General features: G+C 47.8%; 1 protein-coding gene and 1 long non-coding RNA gene across 3 annotated transcripts in view; one reads left to right on the top strand and one right to left on the bottom strand.

Moving 5' to 3' along the window:
- The window catches only part of LOC137911260 (glucosidase 2 subunit beta-like), a 42505-nt gene extending 28137 nt beyond the window's left edge, over nucleotides 1-14368 (top strand). Inside the window, exons 11-13 of the mRNA XM_068755608.1 lie at nucleotides 5293-5362; nucleotides 5963-6052; nucleotides 14293-14368. Of these exons, the coding sequence (XP_068611709.1) occupies nucleotides 5293-5362; nucleotides 5963-6052; nucleotides 14293-14368 (236 nt within the window). The remainder of the gene's footprint in view (nucleotides 1-5292; nucleotides 5363-5962; nucleotides 6053-14292) is intronic.
- LOC137911262 (uncharacterized) lies at nucleotides 10736-14587 on the bottom strand. 2 transcript variants are annotated; one of them, XR_011106102.1, is made up of 4 exons: nucleotides 14437-14587; nucleotides 12072-12206; nucleotides 11296-11416; nucleotides 10736-11008 (listed from the first exon to the last, which is right to left on the bottom strand). It is a non-coding gene; the product is annotated as an uncharacterized lncRNA (long non-coding RNA). The 2 variants fall into 2 exon arrangements; XR_011106101.1 differs by lacking the exon at nucleotides 14437-14587 and adding an exon at nucleotides 12656-12973.
- Nucleotides 14588-18843: the final 4256 nt, after the last annotated feature.

Genomic DNA, 18843 nt, shown 5'->3' with positions numbered 1-18843 from the left:
TTTTTCCTTACTTTGTTCATCATATGTAGCTTTTCATGCACCGGCTCAAGTTGCATCCTGAACTGTGATTGGCTCCAGAGTGTCATGATGTCACAACATCGACGCCGTCAGCATCGTACCTCGTTTATCACAATTAGCTGCAGCTAACGCGTAGCATCTCGGTAGCAACAGGCTCATTCCAGGAATGCGGTGCAGCCGAGGGAACGTCTGTCTGACGAGACATCGGCTCTGCTATCTTTATCTCCGACCATAAGTAGAGACAACCGCACACTGAAGCTGCTCACAGGCCGTTTGGGCTCAGATTGTTCTGGGCACCTGTCAGCCTCTATTATAATTAGCAAGTGGACGTCTAAATAATTGCCATCAGGCTGCTGCTGCTGCTGTATTAGCATGGCTAGCCGGAGCCCTAGTTCTAGTAATATCTAAAGGAGCGGCGCCACAAAGCGGCGCCCTCAGCGAGAGTCTGAAGCCGTGTCGTTTGCGGCAGCATCTGGTGAAAACGATCACGTGACACAAAAGGCTTTGGCGTTGGCTTTGCTGTTTGTTTTGTCCACACTTGTCCCTGACGCACAAACAGACGCCCATTTTGTCGAACCCTTTTTTTTTTTTTTTTATTGTAATTGTGACACTGCCGGGAGAGAGGGAGGTGACGCTCGCTGCTCCCGGTGGGAATGGGGGATGCTTGTAAAAGTAAATGAAGCAGATGGGTCTCGCCTTGAAATGTAACGCGAGGATCGTCTGAGGAAGGGGAGAAAGAACGTTTAAATTAAAAGGCCTTGTTGGCACAGCGACAGCGGTGATCATTCGGAGTAGAGCTACAGCTGTGATGTAGATCTGCATGTTTGCATGAACCCATGCTGGTGCAAACACAGGTGCATCCTCCCTGTGTGTGTGTGTGTGTGTGTGTGTGTGTGTGTGTGTGTGTGTGTGTGTGCGTGCGCGTGCACAGAACCCAGCTTTGCTGCTATAAAGAGCTCCGCTCCGGGCCAATGACATCCATCCCGGAGTGTATCGCCAGCCGTAGCGTGATGACTTGACTCACACTTGTCGTTCTCCCTTCTCCCTCTTTCCCCCTGATTAGACTGAAGCAGTGTGGAGATATGTCAGCCCCCCCCCCCCAGACACACACACAGACATAACACATATATATATAGCATGTTCACAAAGAGCTGTAGCCTGTGGGAGGACCAGAGGTCACCACGCATCAACCCCCTCCCTCAGGGACATTGAAGCTGCGTGGGGCGAGCGTTGCTCAACAGCGCCCCTGCTGTTGCAATAGCGGGATTGTTTAGATCCACTAGGCAATGATGCTCTGATTGGTCCAACCGGAGCTGACACCGACAGGCACACAGACCCCCCCCCCTTTATGCTCCATTGTTCTACAAGCCAGCGCCATCATGGAGGCATCCATTGTTATCTCACGACACAGATGCGGGGGGCGCGTTGGCGACTTTCACTTCCCCTGATTTGTCCCGAAAAGCCCCCGTTTTGAGAGACCTTAGCACGACTTAGCTGGTACTGTTGTCTGCAGAAGTCCAGAGGCAGACGGCACGGAGTTCACGTTGGCTCCGTTCTCAGTGTCCCACAAAGATTTGAGTCACAATGACAAATCTCCAGGCCTTCTGGTCGTATGTGATGTAAGCCGAGAAATCAAAAGCGCCATTTAGGGAACGGTCTCGGGGCTGGTTCGCAGCGCAGCGGCGTCGCCGGCCCAGCCTTTTCCATGTGTTCTATTTTCCCCGGGTGCCTGCTCAGCAAATCTCCTCCACGGTTGCTGACTTCGATGGGGCGAGCCGGTGCTTTCTGTGGCGTCGTCGTCGTCGGCTCATTTGCGTTTGCTCCTCGCTGAGGTGCAGCCGACTGCGCTAACTTTCCTCGGCTCTGTCCTTTCGTTACCGCGGGCTAATCCGCAGTGCTAACGCCACCGGCGTGGGCAAACGATGCAGAGTCGATTAATTTTCTTAAATGTGAATTTGTCATTTGGTCTTTACTTTATTTTACGCCTTCCTCCCCCTGTAGGCTTTGCTAATTGTTTAGCGACACAGCTTTCTAAATTCGATGTGAAATGTTGAAGCAACATGGGGTTCGTCATTAACGCGGGGCACGGCTGGGGCCTCTGACCCCGGCTGAGGGTTGATGCGCACTTGAGTGTAATCGCTCTGCCCCCCCCCCCCCCCCAAGAGAAGAGGAGCTTCCCTTTCCTGCTGAATGTCTAGCACGCCTTCCCTCGTCCTCCAGTAATCTGTGGAAACGATTTGCCTCCCAACCTCTCCCCCTTGTTTCTGGTGTTTTGATAGCCACGGGAGGATAGCCGTTGGAGGGTTACATCAAATTAGCCCATTTCCACTTATCAAATGTTGGATCTCTGATTTGAGCAGCTGCCAGCTTCTTCTTCTTCTTTTTTTTTTTTTTTTTTGACTCATATAGTCTGAAATAGATTTTTTTTTCTTTCTTTCCCAGCTCCTGAAGCTAACGGCGTCTGGCACCGCACCAAACGTGATCCCAGATAAAGATATTTTATGAGATGGTGCAGACGAATACTCTCCAGTGTGCAGCCCCAGTTATGTCGAGAGTTCTCTGTTGTGCGTTCGTACTTGTCCATCACGCATTCACTCCATTTATTGCGTCTCCTCGTGTTTGTCGCGTGACGTCTCGAGTGTACAACTTCCCCGTTAACCCCCCTGCAAGTGCTGCTTTTGCTCCCGTCATTTACATTTCGATGGGCAGAGGTGATAAACTTGTCACGGCTGAACCGGATGACTCCTCTTATGGGCTGTTCCTACCGATGCCAACAGCCTATCGACTACTTCCTCTCAGTAGACGATGATTATTGCTGGAAAACCCATCAAAAGTCAGCGTGTAGAGTTCCCCCCCCCCCCCCCGCTTCCTGTTGTTACAGTATGTTGCAAGATGACAGAATTACCCTGGAAGGGGGGGACCAAGTCGTGAGCAGAGGAGACGCAGAAGTAGGTCAGCTCCTAGGCGTTTGTTACTTCATGCATATTCATAAACGGCACCCAGTTGTTGCAGAGTGAACTCTCTCCACGCAGACTGTTTATTCTGTTCCCCGTCAAGTAGCTCAATTCAATTCATTTTGTTAGCGCCAGATCATCACAGGAAGTTATCTCAATGTAGCAGGGAAAGACCTGCAGGGAAAGACGGAGCTCAAACTGTCCCACAAGAGCAAGCGTCTTTGTCGACGGAGGCGAGGAAAAACTACCCTTTAACAGGCAGAAACCTTGGCCTGAACCTAGGACTCATAGTTCTCAATATTGGTTTATTTTTGTGTGGCTATAATGGCGGTCGTGCAGCGAATGGACCATTTCTTAACTTTAGATCGTCCTGGTCGTGGCGACGCATTTGACCTTCAGACTGATGTGGATGTAAAACCTGATGCTTCGGATGCGAACTGAGTCGGTCACTGGGCTACGAACGGCACTGATAGTTCCAAAACATGCTGCTATTTCTGCCAGCTACTGTTATTCACTCAACCCTAATACAATCAGACACTCCAACACAGTAATTACGCAGGGGGGGGGGGGCGAGAGCGACCCCCTCCACAAGACCCTCTTCCAGTTGAGATGTAAGGTTGGCCTCCGAGAGAAACGGATGGGCATCTACGATATGGTTTGCCTTTGAAGATACTCCAACGTCAGTTTTCTCTATCATTACAACGGTGGCTTGTTAACATACGTGCCGTTTTTGATGACAAAGCGTCTTGTGTTAAGAGAGAGTGATTTGTACCCTGGGCGGTCTTGGGGGTTGAGGGTTTAGGGAAACAGAGGAAGTTCCAAACGGAAACGGACGGAAACAGACGCGGAGGCTCGAGCGCGTCTTTATTTCACAGACAACAAAGCGAACTCCTACATCTCGCCTCGCGGTCGGCGTAATCTAGCTAAAGGTGTTTGGCGCTTTGAGTGGAGCGCGAGGCTCGTGGGTGACCTCGCTGCATTGCCCTTGTTTTGTTAAGCATCATCATCGTCATCATCGTCACAGTGCACATCGCTCAGACTCCCGGGGCTTCTTTTCTTAGAGCTGCAGGAGGATTTGCCTTTGCCTATTGATTCGCTCGCATTGTAAACAGAGCGTCTCCGCTTCTCCGGCTCAAGGTGTGTGCGCACAGAAGACTTCTGTCGGAGGATGGCGCATACTTTAGTCCTATTTTTGTTCTTGGACCATGCGATTTAAAACCCTTCTCGTCCACCTGCCTTTTGCCATTTCTGCCAATAATGATGAATAGCATTTTGACTGTTAGCCATTAGCTCTAAATAGCATGGGAGCATAAAAAACACGCTTGAATAATTACTCAATGTGATTGTGATGCGATACAAATCCTTGCCAACCATTATAGGCATATAAGCCCTGATGTTTTGGGATTCTCCACATCATTCCATATTGCCGGCTGCTTCCTCCTCCATACTGTCAACCCCCCTCCCCCGAGTCCGACAGGGATGTGGAGAAGGGTCAAATGTCACCGCACTTGATATTCCGCGCCTCCGTTTGTCATCGCTGGGGCTGATGATTCCTGTGAGAGAGAGAGAGAGAAATAGGGCGAGAGGAGGAAAGCTGAAAGCTGAAAGCTGAGGAGAATATTCTTGTGTCTGACTGATTCTCTGAAGGAGTTTTTAAGGGGATCAGGGGTGAGGCGGGGACAGATCACTCCTTCTTGGTGCTGAAATAGGTGCCGGGCAGGCCGACGCCACATGCAAAGGAACATGCTAATTGGCGTTGGGAATCTTCCCACACAGTCCTGCGATCATTCCTTCCTCTCGCCGCTGCGCCGAGCCGGTTTCCTGAACGCGGACCCGTCTGGCACCGTGTCCATCTCAAACCTGCAGTTATTTTTAAGCTATTCTTTTCTATTTCTCACCCTTTCAGCTCATTTGCATGAGTCATAGCAGGTATCGTGTGACTTGGTTTGATTTGAGGACGCACTTGGACTACAATGTGGACTTTAGAATACCTGGGAAGCTCGTAAATTCTACTTTGGGCTCCCATTAGAATTCATTTTCCTGATTAATGAAATCATTTCCTATATTTCGACTAATGCTTTAGTCTATAAATCGACCTCCTTGAATTGGTTATTTTCGCCAGACCAGCGATAAAACACACATTTTCAATTTACACTCATCTAAAAGTAGAAACGGGAACTACTTCACATCCTTCCTGATACCAAGAGGTAAATTATTCCTGGATTTAGAAAGGGGGGGGAATTCAGGAAAGAAAAGACAGTTATTCAACACGTGCCGATGGAAACGGACGTCGAATTTGTTTGACCTTTTGTCTGTTTAGTTGCGGAGATGGAGGCTACCAATCTGAAGAAGGTCGAAGAGGCCTATGAGAAAGTCAACGTTCAAATAAGGTAAGGTAACGATAGCACAGGAGGTTAGCCACACGCCTTTAGCCTGTTCCTCGGCACGGATCGGTTAAGCCGAAGGACCAGAACGACTTCTCAAGATGTTTTAATGTCCAGACAAATCCTGTCATCTTACATGACTTGTAACTGCACCCCCCAAACAGTTACAAAGGCAAAAGAGGAGCGGGCGTGGCTTCAGCAGGGCTTCATTGTCCATTTATGTGCGCTAGGTAGCTCCATGCTAATTCCCCCTCTACTGTTATCAGTTGAGTAGGCGAGTGCATTTGTGTTATCGTGCCTTTTCGCAGTAGCATGAAATTAAAGTCTCTTCCTCATTACTCCGCACCTTGTGAGCTATAAAGAGCCATTTCCATAAAGATTGACCCTGGGGATGGATGAATGACCCCCCCCCCCCCACCACCAGCAGCCCTGCACACACATGTATATATTCACAAAGTTACTCAACCTGTGTGGCTTTTGTTGAACCATGAGTCAGATAGCAGGTTATAAATATGCCCTGTTGGAGCTACGGCTGCATTAGCTCATTTATGATAAGTGATAAAATCTCATCAGAGAATTCAGATACGATTGCGTTGGTTTCTCCAGCGATCTCCGGAAGACGTTGGCCGTCGACTACGGAACAGACTGGGAGTTCCTGTTTCTCAACAGCCAGTGTTACAAGATGAAAGTATACGAGTGAGTAGAAGAGAGTTCATTTTGTTCTTTTTATTTGCATTAGCAGGTTCGAAGGTCACAGAGATATACATCTGCCTTTTGTAAAGGCCTCAGGAATATAAGCGCTTAGACAATAATAATCCTGATAATAATTGAATGAATTGTTAAAGCTTGTAATGGTCTGTGTGTACTCTCAATGCCGCAAGTCATTGAAATATGTGTGATATCTGTGTACTAGATAGAAACATTTGAATTTTGAACAGCAGCATTAGTTGAAACCCTCTAATTGTGACTCGTTTCGGTTCGGATTCGCCATTTATTGGCTCTGGATGGCAGCTAGAACGAGCTTCTTTTACTCCTCCCGCACCCCCCGTGGCCCGTTGCTGGGGCAGAATCCGTTCTCCTCGGGAGTTCTTGCCAGCTGGAGCTTCACAAGCCGGTGGGTGGCTGCAGTTTTGAAAGAAGAATATCTGAGATCTGCACTGCAAACACATTTTTGCGTGCATCAGAGGAATCGATGGGTTTCCCATGACCTTATATGCTGGATTGATTTGTTTGCTTAGTTTCCCGTTTCAATCTGGAAACGGGGAAACTTGCTGTTCCTGCACATGAGCCTGAAAAAAAAATAATCACTTTTCACACTCGATGGTATTCAGTAAGAACATGGCACGTGAGTTGAAAGGTCATTTAGCATCACTGGTTGAGGAAACACAGGTGGGGAGGGCTCTGCAGGTGGTAAACCCCTCCCACAATTGGCGATTGGTTAATCAATATAGGCACGTCAGACTCATGTTTGGATCCGTGTTGAACAATGCTAATCATGCTATCATGCTCTGCATCGTGTTAGCGTTTTTTATTTTGGTTTCACACGCTTCCCCCGCCGGAGAGCTCGATATCCACCGGCGTAACGATCTCTTGACCCACCAGCTACGTACCAGCCCCCCCCCCCCCTTGCTGTTTGCCTTGAACCATGATCCTGAAAGGACATGACATTGACAGACACATAAACCAACGGCTCGCTGCACCCTCCCCCGACCCCCACCCCCCGTGCCCCCAAGTATTGAACTGGCAGCGCTGCAGTTTCTCTCCAATAACGGAATGGAATTGGCTACATCTCCTTCCAGCTCCTTGATCATCCGTTGAAGCCCCCCCCCCCCCCCCCCCCCGGTGTTTAGATCGCTCTTTTTTGGAAGCCAATATTAGGAAGAAGTGCTCAGAACCATAAAAGCCCGTTGACCAACTGCTTCCTTTAAGGAATGGATTCCGGTGTCAGGTTGGGAGTCGTCGGATGACGTGGTTGCGTGCGTTCCGGGGGGGGAGGGGGGCGGGACTCGATGTGGCGCAGCATGTTAGACAGACTTAAGTGGAATAGTTAAACACTGCAGGCGTTCCGGCGTGCTCTGTTCGCTCCTTCCTCCTCACCGTGGTGTGACTCGCTCTGTAAACCCAGGGGGGGGGGCGCCCGGAGCCTCCTCTTGTTTGTCCAGGGAGAAAACGATATAATGACTTTGATTTCAAAGAGGGGTTGGAAAAACAAGCCTTTTGTTGTTGAGCACTTTCAAGTGGAATGATTAGCAGCTAAATGCTGTGCGGTAACAAACTCCACATCGCCTTCTCAATCAGTTCGTCTAAAAACGACAGGCGAGAAGAAGGAAAGCTCAGCGAGGGAAGCCTGCAGTTAGTTTCTGTTGTGAAGTTCTGCAGTGGAGAAAGGATAGGAAGGCAGAGGGCCCGGTTAGCCGTGACTGGAATGCTGCTAAAATGAGCGGTTTATGCAGATCCATGCCCTGGAGCACGCCTACTTTGTCACACCCAGTGGCTCGCAAATTATGATAGACTGTTGTTAAATTAAAGCACGACATTTAGCATTAGCGTTAATGGGCTGCTCATGCAATTCATTAACTTCAAAAGATCATGTTTGGGCTTTTGTCAATAGCGGAGAGACGGCAGCTCACCTGCAGCCCGAAAAAATTGCAGTTAAGGTGACTCTAAAACGCCGCCGACAGATGCCGTTAGTCCATAAATGAATTTAATACGGTTTGAAACTGAATGCTTCTTATAAAACATATACAATCCTTCCATTCTGAGCTAAAATGCTAAAACGGATTTGCAATCGCAGAAAAGATTTGCAATTTAAGAAAATATTTGCAAACAATGCTATTATTATCTATCAAATATTATTATTTTTTTTGCTTGCAAATATTATTTCTGCGGTTGCGAATCCCTTTTGCGGTTGCGAATCTGTTTTGCCGTTGTCAATTTGCAAATCCTTATCCGGGTCCTTTTCTGAACGACATTCCTCCCACTAACGGTCACCACAACAAATAATAGCAACCCCGGACGACAGACCATCGGAGGAGTGGGTATGTTTATTCATTCTTCACTTTTCTATTGAGGTATACAGTATACCTAAGTACTGCGGTGTTTAGGCAGTAGCTCAGTGGGTTGGGCCCTGGGCTGGGAAGCGGGGAAGTCCGCTGCTACCCCGGTTCGAGTCCCCGCTCTGGCGAACTATGGAGTGCGGGCTGGTGACTGGAGAGGAGCCAGTCTGCCTCCGGAGCACTGCCGAGGTGCCCTTGAGCAAGGCAACGTCCCCGCAAAATGGCTCCAGGTGCGCCGACCATGGCGGCGCTTCACTCTACTCCCTCTCTGTGTGCTAGGGCCCCTTGATGCATGTGTTAGTGTGTGGTTTCAGGGGGCCCGTTGTTCTAGGGTGAAAATTCAATGTCATTGTTTCATTGTGTGTGTCAGCAGATGATGATTAATAAAAGCATTTCATTCATTCATCTTAACAGCAACCTGTCTGTTTATTTTTATGCAATATGTCGTTAATCCTGTCAAGCTCGTCAAGACATGTTGGAAGACAGTAACTTGACGAGCGAAGCGAGTCAAGTTACTGTCTTGAACACGTCTTCCAACATGTCTTGACGAGCGAAGCTCGTCAAGACAGTAACTTGACGAGCGAAGCGAGTCAAGTTACTGTCTTGAACACGTCTTCCAACATGTCTTGACGAGCGAAGCTCGTCAAGACAGTAACTTGACGAGCGAAGCGAGTCAAGTTACTGTCAAGTTACTGTCTTGACTCGCTTCGCTCGTCAAGACAGTAACTTGACGAGCGAAGCGAGTCAAGTTACTGTCAAGTTACTGTCAAGTTACTGTCTTGACTCGCTTCGCTCGTCAAGACAGTAACTTGACGAGCGAAGCGAGTCAAGTTACTGTCAAGTTACTGTCAAGTTACTGTCAAGTTACTGTCTTGACTCGCTTCGCTCGTCAAGACAGTAACTTGACGAGCGAAGCTCGTCAAGACAGTAACTTGACGAGCGAAGCGAGTCAAGTTACTGTCAAGTTACTGTCTTGACTCGCTTCGCTCGTCAAGACAGTAACTTGACGAGCGAAGCGAGTCAAGTTACTGTCTACTGTCAAGTTACTGTCAAGTTACTGTCAAGTTACTGTCAAGTTACTGTCAAGTTACTGTCTTGAACACGTCTTCCAACATGTCTTGACGAGCGAAGCTCGTCAAGACAGTAACTTGACTCGCTTCGCTCGTCAAGTTACTGTCTTGAACACGTCTTCCAACATGTCTTGACGAGCGAAGCTCGTCAAGACAGTAACTTGACGAGCGAAGCGAGTCAAGTTACTGTCAAGTTACTGTCTTGACTCGCTTCGCTCGTCAAGACAGTAACTTGACGAGCGAAGCGAGTCAAGTTACTGTCTTGAACACGTCTTCCAACATGTCTTGACGAGCGAAGCTCGTCAAGACAGTAACTTGACGAGCGAAGCGAGTCAAGTTAGTCAAGTTACTGTCTTGAACACGTCTTCCAACATGTCTTGACGAGCGAAGCTCGTCAAGACAGTAACTTGACGAGCGAAGCGAGTCAAGTTACTGTCTTGAACACGTCTTCCAACATGTCTTGACGAGCGAAGCTCGTCAAGACAGTAACTTGACGAGCGAAGCGAGTCAAGTTACTGTCAAGTTACTGTCTTGACTCGCTTCGCTCGTCAAGACAGTAACTTGACGAGCGAAGCGAGTCAAGTTACTGTCTTGAACACGTCTTCCAACATGTCTTGACGAGCGAAGCTCGTCAAGACAGTAACTTGACGAGCGAAGCGAGTCAAGTTACTGTCAAGTTACTGTCTTGACTCGCTTCGCTCGTCAAGACAGTAACTTGACGAGCGAAGCGAGTCAAGTTACTGTCTTGAACACGTCTTCCAACATGTCTTGACGAGCGAAGCTCGTCAAGACAGTAACTTGACGAGCGAAGCGAGTCAAGTTACTGTCAAGTTACTGTCTTGACTCGCTTCGCTCGTCAAGACAGTAACTTGACGAGCGAAGCGAGTCAAGTTACTGTCTTGAACACGTCTTCCAACATGTCTTGACGAGCGAAGCTCGTCAAGACAGTAACTTGACGAGCGAAGCGAGTCAAGTTACTGTCAAGTTACTGTCTTGACTCGCTTCGCTCGTCAAGACAGTAACTTGACGAGCGAAGCGAGTCAAGTTACTGTCTTGAACACGTCTTCCAACATGTCTTGACGAGCGAAGCTCGTCAAGACAGTAACTTGACGAGCGAAGCGAGTCAAGACATGTTGGAAGACAGTTACTGTCTTGAACTTCCAACTGTCAACTCATCGGTTGACAGTTACTCGTCAACTCATCGGTTGACGAGTTGAAAATAAATTCATGTGCCAAGCAGTTTCACTTTTATTTTATACAAATCTGCACATACATTTAACAAAACAAGTCCTTTTGCAGTTCAGGCAAACAGGAACAAGACGGTCGCATGCAAAAGGTCTTAAAACATCCATCGTGGAAGGGACCAGACGATGGACATGCATGACTCTAATTAAACCCCATCAAAACTTGCAACTTGTTCTCCCTCTGAGAGAAATGGACGCTTGTGGGCCTGCCCAGTCATCCACTGCATCACCTCGGGAACAGAGGGGGGGGGGTCCCGCCATCCTCATCTTCTGATTGTGCATCTTTAAAAGTAAAGAAAATATAAGTGTCCTGGTATGAAGTGACAAACATACAAAGTTGTATTTTTAAATCAGGTAAGTGATGTGCTTAACATGTGATTTGTTCAGTAAACAAAAAGGCAAACTACAACAGTCATACTGATGAAACGTATTACTGTACTCAATTTATTTTAATTCCCAATTATGAGGCATTTAATCTGTACTTCAAACATCCAAGACATGCCTAATGTAGCGGAAGCTATATTCAACCTCTTTCAAGGACCAGAACTTCTGTAAAATGATTTACATACCTTCAAGTTCAAGGAGCTAATCCTGCAAATATTCAAACATTTTAGACTCCTGCAGGTGCTTCGTTGAACCACGTGGGCTCATCTCTTGGGCCAGATGTGATACAACGTAATGTGAATCCACCTGAGAACAAAGAATTGAAGCCAAAAGGTCAGGAGTAATTAAACATTACCAATAAAGTTGCAGTATTAAGACAGATGTAAGGGATGCACTTTAGCCCCCTTCTATTGGGTTGCAAATAGTGACAGTTAATTAGAATTGCACTCGTATAACAGTGTTCACTCACCGCTTCATAAAGTGGTAAGTGTGTATATACACTCTCACGTATATATATTGTTGCTTTAAGAAAGATTGTTTTTTGTTATGTTCCAATGAGTGCCTTAAGCCGTGGGCCTTCACACAATTTGATTATGTTTGCATAATGATAATAAAGTATCTTGAATCTTGAATAAGGTACATTTGTGCAATCCATTAACTCAGTCCTGCCTGTATAAGATGCAGCTCCTCAGAGGGGGATGGAATTGTGTCCGTTTCGGAAGATAAGAACAAACATGCATCAAACGGAATCCACCTCCTAACAATTTTTGCCTGTTTAAAACTTCTGACGGGGGGGGGGGGCGCTTTGCATCTTCCGCCACGTCTGAAATACCCAGGAAAAGATTTAAAGGATTTTTGAACAAACAAAAGTGAACACTATGTTAAAACAAAAATAAGAAATCATAAATGGCTGTAATTTTCATGTAGAGAGAAATGTTACAGAAATAAATTGGCCTCATACCTGCTCATCTCAGACTCCAGCGACCCTTTCCACACTGGTGCTCGGACTCTGTCTCTGGCCAGCACCTTCAGGAATTGCTCTGTTGAGCACCGACATGAAATCCTGGCTAGCTTCAGCAACTGCACGCTGGTCATACTGTAAATGAAGTTAAGATGCACGCCGTTATTGTGTAATCATGGAAAATAACACGGATCCGTCATGAACAACTTCTTCCCGTCATGCTTGAGCTGCTTCACGCTGCAGACAGAGTCATGATTAAGCAGAGCAGATGCTGCCGTGTTTCACATTTCCCCACAATAACGCTGAGCCTGAGCCCACGATGCTAAGCTAGTGACAGCCTGGTTTTCCATCCTGCTGTGAAGACAATGCAAAGTTTTCCTCATAATCGTAACGACAGCTAACTCAGTGAGCCGTTTATGCTAGTAGCAGTAACGTTGACTAACCCGAGTCAAACTGTTAAGTCGTCTGGTCCCTGTTACTGCTCGGACCGTATCAATAACACCGTCCATGGATCCTGTGATTAGTCTGACTAACGCCCGTCTCGACGTGACATTCTCACCGGAGATCTTGGCCGTTACGCATACCTCTCCGAGCTGATCTAGCTGCAGCAGCCGTAGCCTCTGTGACACTTCGTCCGCAAGCCCCTCCAGATCCTGCAGCTCTGACGCGGACGCGCCTTCGAAGCTGCGCGCTCCCTCCAAGCTCTCTGCGCGCGTTCTCGTCACACTTGACTCGACGTTAATCAATCCCAGCGGCGCCTCCAATATTTGTTGCGCACCTGGACACAATAAATGAACGTCCAGGCGGGCAGGGGTGAACTTTCGATATCTTTAATCCGTTTCTTCGGAACAATCCGACTACGGTGCGGAGCGCGACGTGGCTGCGTCACGCAGCGGCTCTTCGTCTTTCGCGCGCGCCTCTCTACTTCCTCATCCGCGCTCTCCCAGGACCCCTGAAGGACCCCTGAAGCTGCCCCCCAAAACGCCTGCATGAGCCTTACTCATTCAACCCCTGACGACGCGCCAGCAATACTACATATGCATCCGGACATTTCACATTCTGTAACTGAACAATATTACATACTGCAAAATAACTAAAACTTAAATATGAAACTGACAACGGCAAAACGGATTCGCAACCGCAGAAGAGATTTGCAAGCAAAAAAAAAAAATTTGATAGATAATAATAGCATTGTTTGCAAATATTTTCTTAAATTGCAAATCTTTTTTTTGGTTGCAAATCTTTTCTGCGGTTGCAAATCCGTTTTGCAGTTGCAAATCTTTTTGACACAAATTTCTCTCCATACATTTCAAGCATGAAGTTAGATACAGTTCAGTGCATTTGAAATCTCCTTTAAACCCGGCTGCAGTCGCTTTTCTGCCCATCACCTCGACCTTCACCTATTTGCGAGGAAAATGGCAGCTATTATAATGTAATGTCTTGAGAGATGATGGCAGAGAATGCAGCATTAAATGATCTGCCAGAGGTCATTTTCATCATTGCCCTCTCATTGATGGCTCTGAAAACTAAAGTGGCCTCAAGTTGGGCTTGTTTTGTTTCCCATTTTTCTCATATAAATAGAGGCATCTTTCGCCTCTCTTCCGTATCATTTTTCTTTTTCCGTGGGTCTCTGATGTGCATTCGTCTTCCCTCTTTATGTTGTTTCACAGAAATGAAGCACAGGAAGATAGTTTTTTTTGGGGGGGGGGGGGCTGCTGTGATTCTATAATTACACTTAAGGCCTAATGAGCATGAACATTTGCGAGCTAAAAGTAAAGCTTACTCCGCGGCTGCACTTTTAGAGGCTGCAGAACTTTTTGCAACATAAATCAAAATGCCTCTCTGCTGCCTTCGTGTTCTTACAGTCGGTGTTGCTTATATTAGATCCAATTATGGAAGAGAAAATCCACATTAGCTCCGTCGGGTCGGGATGCAGTGTGAGGAAAGTCCCTTTTGAAGCGCTATTTACATGTGATGTATTCGCCTTCTTTGTCGTGTGCTGTTTTATCCCATCATTACTACTCTAGCTCAGTGTGTTTAGGCTCTTTTTTTTAATTTACTCCATGTACATATCATTGACGTTGTGTTGCCAGAAGTCACAGGAAACTGGCCAGAAATGAGCCCAGTAGAAAATGTTGTGGAAACACGCATCAGGATATCAAAGAATAAGTGCAGCAATCAAACTCTGTGAACCGAGCATGTCGTCTCTCGTCCTCTGCAGGTACACCTACACCCTGTGTCCCTTCAATCGGGTCACCCAGAGGAGCACCGCAGGAGCCGAGGTCTCGTTGGGGTAAGCGCCTCCTCTTGTCTGGAGCGATCGCACAAAGGACAAAGGAAGCAGATTGATTGGAAGTCAATTTACCTTAAAGCAGAAACGCCACAGAGAGCCGCAGGAACCTTCTTTGTCTTAGCGCTGAAATAATGGCTGTCGTTCGGCTGCTGGGCTTTTACATCACGCCACCTTTGACCTTCACGTTGCACGTCTGTCAAAGAGAGGAAGCAGCAATTATGGAAAACGCTATTCCATTGACGTTAATACAAGAAAAAAGAGCCCAGAGAAAAGGGGCACCGTTGAGGCTGTTTCGGTGGCTCGACACCACAAAGGCTAAAGACTTGTTTGCGATATAAATGGCCCCAGGAAATTTGCAGCAGAGTGTCAAAACATTTTGCCCCCCCCCCTCCGTGAGATGCGACGCCCTGTGTGGCAGTTAAAGTGATATGTTAAAGATAATTTATTAGCAATTATCCCTTTCCGCACATTTCGCTGTCAGATAGCGTATTAATTGGGAGCTAAAGCTGGGCCGTGTTCTTCTTTGCACCGCCGCCCACCCACTCACAAGGTGCAACGCTAAAAAAAAGAGGAAGAACAGAATGCTAGCTGTGAGTAATGCGACCCCGGCGCGTCTTCCTGCCTGTCACTCACGTTGGTATGGGAGGCCAGAAGCTGAAGGAATTATTTCATATATTTATACTTCTTAGATTGGCCTGAATGCAACAGAAGATGCTGCACCCCCTGCCTGGTGGACAGGGGGCTCCTGGTTTTTATGCTGCTAGATATGACGCTATATGACGGACTACACTCTCGTGCCTGGAAGGTGTGTGCTGAATGGTTTCGCGGAGGCGGGGCGGAGGGAAAGATACATGAATCATAGCTCGCACTCTGGGAATAAAGTTCATCCTTTATCCAGACAGACCATCAGTCAGCCCTTTCAGGAGACGGGCCGGGCCCCCAGATATCAATCTGTGCGGAGGCATCCTTTTTCCCAAGAGGGGCTCGGGGGGGGGGGGGTACTTTGATTTAAATGGCAGTATTTATCACGCCTGCTTCAGAAACGGTATTGACACGTGGCCTGTCAAAGCGCGGCGCCATTCCGGCTCAGCTATTTTATGTTATTCCTGCTTACAGCTCGTGTCCGGCGCTCCAGTTTGTGAAGAATGTCGAGGCTCATAAAAGTGGAAATTGTTCCCCGAGTCCTTCTTCCCTCTTCACGCTCGGGTTTGCAACATAGTCGGCGTCAGACCATTAACTTTACAAATAATCTGAAAGAACGGTAAATCACTTCCTGTCGCCGCGCGCGCGCGCTCGTGTGTTTTGGCCACACAGATTTCATAAGGCGCAGCCGCCATACTGTCCGCCTGCCAATTATCTATAAATGTGGATATTATACAACCCATATTCACTTCCCGAATTCCAATTTCTCCATTTTCCATTCAGCCATTTCTGCCTTTCGTTCCCGGCAGCTTAACCACTTCCTGAAATGGGTATTGTAACAATAACATCAGCCGCCGTAATGATAATGGAGTAAAAGAAAATGCTTGCATTGCGACAAACACCATGCCACCGTGACAGCGCCATCCATCTTCATAATGCCCCCCCCTGCACCCGCACCCGGGGCAGTGACGGGACAGCAAACGGGATGGAGAAACGCACGCTCGTATGTAAATCAGGACGGGGCGAGTTTGTCACCGTCTCCTGCTTATATAAGCTTACATAACACAGAAAGCAGAACCGTTTCACACACTGAATGTGAAACAGAGCATTTATACCTGCGTAAACCTTCGCCTGTTCTATTATTTATATGCAGAAGCTCCAGATCTATGAACGTTAGCTTAGTTTAGCTTGTACCTTTTACACGTAGCTCGATGGAAGAATAAAATAAATAAAATTGCCCGGGTTGGAAAAAGTGAAAAGCTTGAAAATGACGAGGAGAAACAAGACAGCATTTCACACGAGACGATAAAGAAGAGAAAAGCAAACGGCGACAGCTTCTCCTTGTTTCTCATAAATGAAAGCGACACAACGGCGGCGTAATTAAATGCAGCGACGGTTCCCCTGTTGCGAGAACGATGACAACGCGTGGAGCAAAAATGCAGTTTCAAATTCTCGTTGGCAGAAACACGTGGCGTGCGGCCGACCTCGAGCACAAAGACGACCGGCAGCCGTTTCATCCAGCTAGCGCCCGACGCTCGCCCTCTTCTTAATCTCTTTCTAATGGCGTAAATACATGCAGCTACACAGCTGACATCAAAGTACCATCGCATTTAACCGTTTAGAGCGCGAGTCCCCAGGAAGTTTGTATTCAACCGTGAGCGGGCGTTCAGAAGCTCCAGACGCAGCGACGTGGAAGGATAGAGTTGTAGCTGATCAGTTTAGACGTCGTTTTGGGACGGCGGAAGTAAAGAAAAGGTTCATTTCCCCCAGTGCTCAAACCGCAGATCTCTCTCTCTCTCTCTCTCTCTCTCTCTCTCTTGAAGCGCCTTATTGAACAGCAGACTCTCCGGCGGCGGAGCGAGGTAGCCTAGCAACGTGTAAATGATTGCGTGTGCCCACTGTGAAGGGGGCCGGGCGGTCGAAGTGACAGCGCAGAGCAGACCCCGGAGGGAGTGGGATGTGCTGGCCACCGTGGAAAAACACAAATAGGCCGGCGGTTAGCGGGAGCACGCCGCGGACGCACGCCTGCAACGTTATCTATGTATGTTGTCAGGCTCCAAAATGTAACGGGGACTAAAAAAGCCCCCCCAGTCGGTGAGGTGCGGCATTTCAAATGTCACATTTATTAGCAAAGGCCAGAGGAAGGAGACGGGCTCCGTAGCCGTGGCGATACGACTTAGCTTCCATTTGATAAAAGGAGACTGAAACACCCGACGTTGTTCAAAGTGTTAACCGGTATAAAGTTCTGACAGGAAAAGGTACATCAGTGCAACACCTCCTTTTAAGACTAATCACTGTTTGTAGATGTGTGGATGCGAAAAAAGGAGACAATTATCTCCATAGGCGGCCATTTTACTGCGCGGCAATCACAAGGGAGCTGTAAGATCTTTACTGTAGAAGTAATCAGGCTACAAGTGAGCACCTGGAAAACGGTTTTTGTGGCAAGACGCAGAAATGCTAACACTTCTTATTTAATCAAACTCGCAAAGATCGCTAGACGCCGCGCTTGATCGCTGGTTAAGCTGGTGACCTTTGAACCACGATGAAGTAACTACTCGAGGAAGCGGTAGTTACTTCTACTCCTTCCGTGAAGAACGCGCCGATGACCTCCCCATTCTGGTTGAACTTTTAATCAAACCGTCACAATTCATTAGCAAAAAAACCCGACGCCGTTCCCACGACAACCCCGTCGCCTTCCCGATACGTTTGTTTTATTGCGATATTTTGCAATCAAGGCGAAAGGTTAACGACTCTGGCGTGTCGGTAGGGAGTGGTACGGAACGGGGAGCTGACACTGTGAACCCCCCCCGATGGCCTTTCTGGTGGGTTGCCATGGCAACATCTAGCCCCGTCGTTAATGAGGCGCAAGTGAGCTGTTAACAGAATACTGATTTGGTTTTGACATCGGCCCCTGATTTAGATCTGTCAGGAGGTGTTGGTGAAATAATGCGCCCGGAGAAAAACCGCCGCGGCGCTCGCTCCGTGCTAACGAAATGGCGCTCGGCTGCAGGACGACGGCCGGCGCGATTGTTTGACATCAAACATAATCCTGTTGAAGCTTTCTTTGTATTCCCACGTAAAACACGGTCTATAATAACGCATTAAGATCCTCTCCTGCGACAAAGACAAAGACAAAGGCGTAAAATATGAAATGAGGCGCAGCCCGGGCCGAGCATGTGCCCTTCACATGTTCCCAAAGCCATGAATTATTCATCGAGGGGGGGTAGGAGAAGTTAGGAGGGCGAGGGGGCCATCAGTGGCTGGCACGGTAATGACATTGTCGGGACTCATCTGGAAGCGCCACTCTCTGATTGGAGACCTTAGAGGCTAGCGATGCTCGGCTAGGAGAACGGGATCTCTCGCTCGCTCTCTCTCTCTCTCTCTCTCTCGCTGCTACACTGAATCCAAATTAACCGGCGTGATGTCTCGCGCTGTAAATGATTAGCGCATTAACAGCGTAGTGAGGCGACTGGGCTGCTTGTTAGCGGAGCGAAAGCCATACCTGTGAGGTATAATTCACGGCGGCGGCTAACGAGCGGATGCTGGGGGGGGGGGGGGGGGGGGTTAGGGTCCGGGACGGGGGGGGGGCACGACACGATGGCTGCAGCCAGTCGAAGAGGCACAAACGCTTGTTTGGTCTTGTGTTAAAATACTGGATCTTCGCTTCGTTTCAAAGGAGTAAGAGGATCTCATATCGGCTCAAGACGTTATTAGAAGCTAATCGGGGTTTTATTGTTTATGCTAATTATTCCAAATGAGGATTTACATCATGAAAAGAATTGATTATGATAGAATATTTTCCTTTTAACTTCCAAAGTGATCAGTTTGGACATTTAG

The sequence above is a fragment of the Brachionichthys hirsutus genome, chromosome 23, assembly GCF_040956055.1.
Source record: "Brachionichthys hirsutus isolate HB-005 chromosome 23, CSIRO-AGI_Bhir_v1, whole genome shotgun sequence".
Lineage (NCBI taxonomy): Eukaryota > Metazoa > Chordata > Actinopteri > Lophiiformes > Brachionichthyidae > Brachionichthys > Brachionichthys hirsutus.
Note: the sequence above shows the minus strand (reverse complement) of the source record. Positions and strands in the feature narration are given on the sequence as shown.